Source organism: Thalassophryne amazonica, chromosome 10 (genome assembly GCF_902500255.1).
Source record: "Thalassophryne amazonica chromosome 10, fThaAma1.1, whole genome shotgun sequence".
Classification (NCBI taxonomy): Eukaryota; Metazoa; Chordata; class Actinopteri; order Batrachoidiformes; family Batrachoididae; genus Thalassophryne; species Thalassophryne amazonica.
In genome coordinates this window covers 67,780,066-67,788,747 of record NC_047112.1, presented here as the reverse complement: position 1 = coordinate 67,788,747, position 8,682 = coordinate 67,780,066, and the positions used below count along the sequence as shown (strand labels likewise).

General features: G+C 44.6%; 1 protein-coding gene across 1 annotated transcript in view; it reads right to left on the bottom strand.

Annotated features, from left to right (window-relative positions):
* Positions 1–5,244: 5,244 nt before the first annotated feature.
* Positions 5,245–8,682, bottom strand: part of LOC117518921 (leucine-rich repeat-containing protein 24-like) — a 49,973-nt gene continuing 46,535 nt past the window's right edge. The window contains exon 8 of the mRNA XM_034180190.1: positions 5,245–5,782. Within this exon, the coding sequence (XP_034036081.1) occupies positions 5,375–5,782 (408 nt within the window). The 3' untranslated portion in view covers positions 5,245–5,374. The remainder of the gene's footprint in view (positions 5,783–8,682) is intronic.

Here is an 8,682-nt window from a genome sequence, read left to right as displayed (position 1 = left end):
AATGGACAAAAAAAAAAAAAAACGAGACGCATGGAAGAAAACAATCATCAAAATGGATAGAAGAATAACCAGAATGGCAAAGGCTCACCCATTGATCAGCTCCAGGATGATCAAAGACAGTCTGGAGTTACCTGTAAGTGCCGTGACAGTTAGAAGACACCTGTGTGAAGCTAATTTATTTGCAAGAATCCCCTGCAAAGTCCCTCTGTTAAATAAAAGACATGTACAGAAGAGGTTACAATTTGCCAAAGAACACATCAACTGGCCTGAAGAGAAATGGAGGAATATTTTGTGGACTGATGAGAGTAAAATTGTTCTTTTTGGGTCCAAGGGCTGCAGACAGTTTGTGAGACGACCCCCAAACTCTGAATTCAAGCCAGAGTTCACAGTGAAGACAGTGAAGCATGGTGGTGCAAGCATCATGATATGGGCATGTTTCTCCTACTATGGTGTTGGGCCTATATATCGCATACCAGGTATCATGGATCAGTTTGGATATGTCAAAATACTTGGTGGGTGTTTCAACAAGACAATGACCCCAAGCACCCTAGTACATGAGCAAAATCTTGGTTCCAAACCAACAAAATTAATGCCTCGCATATGTGAAGAAATCATGAAAAACTGGTTATACAACTAAATACTAGTTTAGTGATTCACAGGATTGCTAAAAAAGCAGTTTGAACATAATAGTTTTGAGTTTGTAGCGTCAAGAGCAGATGCTTTATTGTGAACACCCCCTTTTCTACTTTTTTTTTTTTACTAATAGCCCAATTTCATAGCCTTAAGAGTGTGCATATCATGAATGCTTGGTCTTGTTGGATTTGTGAGATCTACTGAATCTACTGGTACCTTGTTTCCCATGTAACAATAAGAAATATACTCAAAACCTGGATTAATCTTTTTAGTCACACAGCACTACTATTATTCTGAACACCCACCCACCTACCCACCCATATATTCTGTATATGGGTGGGTATAAAAGCATGCACAAAGTGATGCGTAAAATGGCACTAACAGTGGCTGTGTTAGCATTGTCAGAGGACCTTGCAAATGGTGCGATCCGATGTGAGCGTGTATTCAAGGAATGTGAGGATTTACTTTCAAATGATGGTAATTGGCTCATAAGCCGATTTCGACTATCAAAGCCACTGTTACTGGAGTTGTGCACAGAACTGCGGCTGGCCCAGAGCGCAATACGGCAAGGAGCCACGGATCGCCTGTGCACACACAGGTGCTGACCACACTGGGCTTCCTGGCAACAGGGGCATTTCAGCATGAGCTGGCTGTTCGGTCAGGAGTGTGCCAGTCAACCTTGAGCCAAGCCAAGCCAGCTGTATGGAACCCAATCATCCGAATGTCATCCAGGTACATCACATTCCAACATTAAAGCGTGATTTGTAACAAGAGCTAGTTTCCTGAATGTAATCGGAGCTATTGACTACAGCCATGTTGCTATAAAGGCGCAATGACATGATGAATTTGTTTTTGTTAATAGGAAACATTTTCATCCCATCAATGTTCAAATCATATTTGATGCACAAATGCATTGGGTTGGGTGGGAACAGGCTAGAAGCTGGCACGCTGGTGCGCGATGGGTGGCTGCTTAGTGAGGAAATGTTTATTCGTGTAGTTGTTCTGAATGAAAACCAGCTCGGGCACATTTGGGCATTGAAAATGTGTTTTTAGTTTTTTTGTTTCTGGTGAAACTAGAGCTGCAGATTCTTAACAGGCTCCTGATTGTTTCCCATATGAATGTCACACTGTCAGCCGCAGCACACCTCATTTTTTTTTTTTTACTTCAGTGGGTGTGTGTTGCTCTGAGCCCACAGCGTTTCGGCCTCACATATACACACGTGCTTCAGTTAACATTTTTATGTTTCATGTTTATTCCGTTTGACAGGGTACCAAATAAACTATCCCTGCGTGTCTGCACATCATGTCCAGTCATCTGTAGCTCACACTCGGTGTCATGGATTTGCATATTTAAATAGGGGTGTGGAAAGGGAGGAGCCTGGTGTGTGTGCATGTGTGCTCAATTCCACGTTCAGTGGAATGTGCTTGGATCCATGTGTATGCACACTTTGATACATCTGGATATTTTTGTGCTTACGCCAGTTTCTGGGTTTTGGCGTACACCATGTTTCAGTAGGAAATCCACACAAGACTTTGTAGATGAGGCCCCAGAACCTCAGAAAAACCACAGGAGCACAGAGTCCATTCCAGAGGACAGCTCAGTCCACGTCCTCAGTCCTGTTTTGTGTCAAATCCAACCCTCTAAATTCTCCCCAAAAAAGGTCCACATTTTTTCTCTTCCATCTTAATAATGTGGAGTTAATGCAGGCTCAGATGAGACTTTAGGTATCCCAACTTTGTTCAAATCACCATGGGACCGCTGCACAGGAAAATTACATTCAGAAACATCTTAAAATGTACGAACGTTTCCTGCAACAAGACACACAGTAAAAGAACACAAGACACAGAGCGGACGAAATGTGTGTAGCAGCTGCTCCATGAGTCAAGAGAGGAGGATGCAGGAAAAGACCAAGAAGAAAAAGACAAACAGGAAACGGTACAAAAATGCAGCCACCAGGGAAGCTCTCCACCAGATGTCAGCTCAAAGTTTTGAGCATGCACAAAACTTTCCAATGGACTTGCCAGACATCAGCTGACATCTAATGAATGAGAAAGACTTACGAACACCTACAGATACCAAAATGTCATATACATTACGTGTACATTTCCTCGATTCACCACCATGTGACAGAGACTTCAGAGCAGCCCACTGTCAAAGGCCTTCACTGGACACCAGGAACACAAGGGTGCTCCCTGCAGTACTCCCAGAGCATTCAATGACAAAAGAAAAAACATGACAAAGAATTGTTTCAAATCAAAGAAATCAAAACCATTTCATGGCTCCAACAAATAAATCCAAATAACGAGTGATAGAGGTTAGAATCCACTCTGAGGTTCCAGGACTGAGAGCCTTATAACCATAAAAATAATTAACAAAACAGAGAACAAGTAAATAAACATGGCATAAATACAAATGAAAGTAAATGGACAGACCCTGAACGAGCCACGAGCGGTGGAGTTGACATAAGTCTTCCGTCTGGACTTACACACCTCCACCGAGTTTTACCGCCATCTCCATCGGACAGCACCTGACCACCTGGTAGCCACTTTTCCACTACAAAGCACGAGCACTACTCGGCTCTACTCGGTTTGGTTCCAAGCGCGAGCTTTTCTACTGCAAATAGTACCTCTTCAGCGTGGGCGGGGTCTTAAGGATACTCAGGGGCAAACAGTAGACGCTCCAGCTCAGTCATGGAGGGCGGCAGCCAATCAGTGTCTTGTATAAATCATTAAGAGAACCTTGAAGCGGGCAGCCAACACAGGGTGATACGGTCCAACAGCAGTGGTCTGAGCGCCGGCTTTACAACAGGGAAACCTGCGGGGACACCAGCGGGAAGGACAAAGGAGGACCTCGCTGCACGATAAGCTCCTCCCACAAGCATGCTGAGACGATTAAACAGACTCTCTCAGACACACGTATGCGCGCGTGCACACACACACACTCGCACACATTCTCAGGCACACATACGCACTCACAGACTCAGATACACACACATGCACTCAAACACATACACACTCACACACATGTACTCTCTCTCACACACATGCACTCGCACACACAGGCACTCACACACGCACTCTCTCACTCTCAGATACACACAGACACACATACACTCACACATGCACTCAGACACACATGCACTCTCTCAGACACACATACACACGCGCACTCTCAGACACTCACACAGACGCACTCACACGTGCACTCTCAGACACATATACACACACACACATACACTCACACATGCACTCAGACACACATGCACTCTCTCAGACACACATACACACGCGCACTCTCAGACACTCACACAGACGCACTCACACGTGCACTCTCAGACACATATACACACACACACACACACAGTCACACTCTCACAGGTGCACACACAGGCACACATGTACAGTCTCAGACACACACACACACACACACACACACACACACACACACACACACACACACACACACAGGCACACTCTCACATGCGCGCACACGTTCCTGCTTGGATTAGAAACCATGCTGGTCACAGTCCCTGACTGCAGGTGCAACACCTCCAATGCTCCAACATTCTGTCCCCATCCTTTTTCAGTCATTACAGGGTGGAGGGGAGATAACTCTCTCACACACAGAATCTGACACATGCGCTCAGACTCCGACTCATGGGCTGGGCCATTGTCCTGATCAAACAGGTGAACTCACCCACTGTCAGCTTCGCTCAGTATTTGGCCTTGATAGGCTCTTGAAGCTGCGCACCTGTTACGGTTTGGTCCTTTGGAAGGTAGTCTACAAACTATGCTCTCGGCATCCCAGAAAAGAAGACATCAGCGTCTACATAGAAGAAACAGGACTGGCTCAGGATGTGTGTCTTCCTCTCTAACTCAAAGCAAAGCTCCTGTCACTCATCCTGGAAATGAAACAAGCTACATCTGATTCCACATCCTACAAGTTCTTTGACGTGAGGATCATGGTGTGCTTTTAATCAGGATTGAGAAGACCCAGAATTCTCTGTGCAGAAACAGTCAGCATTCAAGATCTGTGTGCAGAATGTAGCTGATAGTCATCATTATCCGTTACCATGGCATGAACGTGAAGGCTGGACACCCTGGGTCATCATCAGGTCTGTGCTGGGGCCTCCACTGCTCCTAAGCTACCATGATAGTCAACGGGACATCAACGCCCACTTGCCGTACCTGCTGAAATTGTGATGTCAAATGTTTTCAATTTTGATAGGAACTTGCTCCCACAAAGTCTTTTTCAAAACACCATTTGAGCTCATAACTGGGGAAAAACTGTAAACACGGTCAAATATCTCTTGTGTTCAAGGGGCGTGGCAAATACAAACCCTTCAGCCAACGCTGGTACTTTCATGACAATACATCTTCCTCACAAAATTGTAAATAAATAAATAAAAGAATAAACATTTAATTCCCCAAATGTGGTTCTTTTTGTAAATTGGAACCAAAATGTGGTATATTCTTTAAATCAGACCTTTACATGGGTTTGTAAATCATCCTCAAAGCCATCAAACATGAGTGAAACAATAAGCTCCACATGAGACGCCAGAAGGAACACCAGCAGATGAGCAGAAATGGTGCTGAAATGAACATCTGCTGGATTTAATCATGACACCTGTTGGTGCCCTAACATGTACCAAGGAAAGTTCAACCCCTCTGTCTGTCACCGTGACACGGGACCTTTCCTCAGAAAACGGAATCATGCGCAGCAGCAGGATGCGTGCTCTGCTCAGCAGTGGATCTCGTAGGCAATCTGAGAGTCTATGAAAAGTCCTGTGTGGTTGAGCAACATGCCTTCAGCCTCTGATGTGATTACAGGCTCCGCCTCCCCTCCCTCCCCTGCCATCCGCCGTGTGGTCCAAGTGTCACTCTCCTGTAGTTGATGCTGCTTATTGGGGGCCGGGACCGGACTCATGGGCTGACCATGCCCTGAAGACAGAGTGTGGCTGGAAGTGTCAGATGGAGCCGAGCCGCCCAGCTTAGTGATGGACACGGCTGGAGGTAGTGCAGAAGGTAGCACTGGTTTGGCCCTGTTCAGGACAAACATCTCATGGCCACGCTCGTCACGGTATTCCTCCAGCTGGGCAAAGGTTGTTGGACCATCTGAATAGTCGTTCACATAGAGGATGCTCTCGTCCTGCAAGGCAAAATCCACCTTCATCACTTTCATATTCAGCAAGATGCAAAGTTATGGAATATTATCAATTAAATCACTCAAGATACAATATATGGTCCAATAAAATTACTATTAAAATAAAATATTATAATAAATATTAAATTCAAAGCATGAATAAAAACAATAATTACTATCTACTATCAATGTTTCCACAAGTACTTTGATGAGTAGGTGAATGATCTTCTGCTTACAATGGATTCGGACACCACTACGGCAGTGCTGCATTTGATACAGTGGATCATCATTTTCTACTTGATATGCTGAGACCCTGATCCATGCATTTTTTTCTCTTCTAGATTGGACTACTGCAATGTTCTATTTTCTGGTTTCCTACAGTCTAGCATTAGGGCTCTCCAATTGACACGAAGCAGAAAGTACAACCACATTACACCCATTTTGGCATCCCTTCACTGGCTTCCTGTCCCAGTGAGATCAGATTTTAAGGTTCTGCTACTAACCTATAAAATTATTCATGGACTGGCACCTCCTTACCTAGCTGACCTAATTAAACCTTACGTACCGGTCCGGCCTTTACGTTCTCAGGGTGCAGGACTACTTTGTGTCACTAAGGTGAATAAGAAGTCTGCGGGTCACAGAGCTTTCTCTTATCGTGCCCCTGTTCTGTGGAATGATCTCCCTGCATCAATAAAACAGTCAGATTCTGTGGAGATTTTCAAGTCCAGACTTAAGACGCACTTATTTTCCCTCTCATATGGCTAGCATACTGGTACAGTTTTGTTTTACACTTTTTACTCTTTTAATTCATTTATTAGTAACTGGAGCGGGCTGCGGCCTCAACTTTACCTAAATTCTGGGTCTTTTAGTGAAGTTTAGGGCTAGTGGCTGGCGATCACCTTAGTATTTCTTCTGTTTTTCTTGTTGTTTAATGCTGGCAAATTATACAGTATTGTTTGTCTTTCTGATGCCTGATTCTGTTTTTTCTCTGTTTAAGGTGCAGTTCCATCCAGAGATGGGAGCTGTACTTGTGTTGGGGACCCTCCTGTCCTGTGCGCCAATAGCATTTCTTGTATATACGTCCGTGAATTGTTCTGTAATTTATGTCTGTAGCATGGCCCAAGCAGAGGGTCACCCCTTTGAGTCTGGTCTGCTTGAGGTTTCTTCCTCAGAGGGAATTTTTCCTTACCACTGTTGCTCTGGGGGTTGGTAAGGTTAGACCTTACCTGTGTGAAGCGCTTTGAGGCAACTCTGTTGTGATTTGGCGCTATAAATGAAATAAATTTAAATAAATTGAAATTCAAAGCAGTGGTGGCAGTCGCTGCTACAATACAAATGGACTATTTGCTGAGGGGATTCAAACGCTTATTAATGTGGCATCACCAACAATTAAGATCTCATCAGCTTGAGTCATCAAATCAGAAATCACTGAATTAATTTAATTTCGCATTCACTTGAATGGGAAAGTGTGTCTAAACCTTTGACTGGTAGTGGATCTATGAACAAGCTTCATTTAAAGGCAGGTGTACATTTGACCTTAACCAGGTTTCAGGGGCCAGGGGAGGTGATAGTCTAGTGGTTAAAGCGTTGGGCATGAGACCAGCGGATCCCTTGTTCAAATCCCAGCCTGACCGGAAAAATCACTAAGGGCCCTTGGGCAAGGTCCTTAATCCCCTAATTGCTCCTGGTGTGTAGTGAGTACCTTGTATGGCACCACCCTCACATCAGGGTGAATGTGAGGCATTATTGTAAAGCACTTTGAACATCTGATGCAGATGTAAAAGCACTATATAAATGCAATTTCACATAAGCCAATACTCTCTAAATGATATGAGACTGTTTGTGCACACATTTTCCTTTTAATTGCACTTTGGCTCAGCAAATCACAAGTGCGTGCATGCACACTTTGCCACGGTGCACCACAACACACATTAAAATTAAAATATTGGTGGTTATGATTATAGGTGGTCAGCCAAGATACTCTGCAAATAATCTATTTGGATTCTTTCTTTGGCCTTTATGAAACAATAGAATGACTCTGATTTCAGCGGAGCCTTTAACATGCTGACAGAGGGTGAAGATAAAAGTAGAGATTGTCTATAACAGTGGAAACAAGCAGTCATGAATGTAAATGTTTAGTTTGTTTTTTAGATTCTGAAGTAAAGTGTTCAGATGGATCCAGGACTTATTGCTAGATACGTCTTGTCCTGTGGTGTGTTCTATTTAGCCCAAAAACAGCAGTTTTGTTTGAGTTCGTTGTGCATGCATCGGGTACAGGTGGCTGAAATTAGTTTCCTCAGGAGGGTGGCTGGGGTCTCCCTTAGAGATAGGGCGAGAAGCTCAATCATTCGTGAGGAGCTTGGAGTAGAACCACTTCTTCATGCTGAAAGGAGCCAGCTGAGGTGGTTTTGGCATTTGGTAAGGATGATCCTTGGGTGCCTCCATAGGGAGGTGTTCCATTCACATCCATCTGGGAGGAGACCCTAGAAAAGACCCAGGACTAGGTGGAGATATTACATCTTCACACTGGCCTGGGAAGTCCCTCGTGGAAGTCACTGAGGTAGTCAAATAACTCCACAGTGGCAAGGTCCCGGGAGTTGACGAGATTCGTCCAGTAATGCTGAAGGCTTTGGGTTTGGAGGGACAGTCTTGGATGAGACGTCTCTTCAACATTGCGTTGAGGTCTGGAACAGTGCTTAAGGAGTGGCAAACTGGGGTGGTGGTTCTCATATTTTAAAAAGGGGAACAGAGAGTGTGTGCCAACTACAGGGGCGTCACCCGACTCAGCCTCCCTGGTAAAGTCTACTCCAGGGTGCTGGAAGGAGGGTTTGGCTGATAACAATACAGGTTCTGTCCTGGTCATGGAACAACCCACCAGCTCTTCACTCTCATGAAGATCCTGGAGG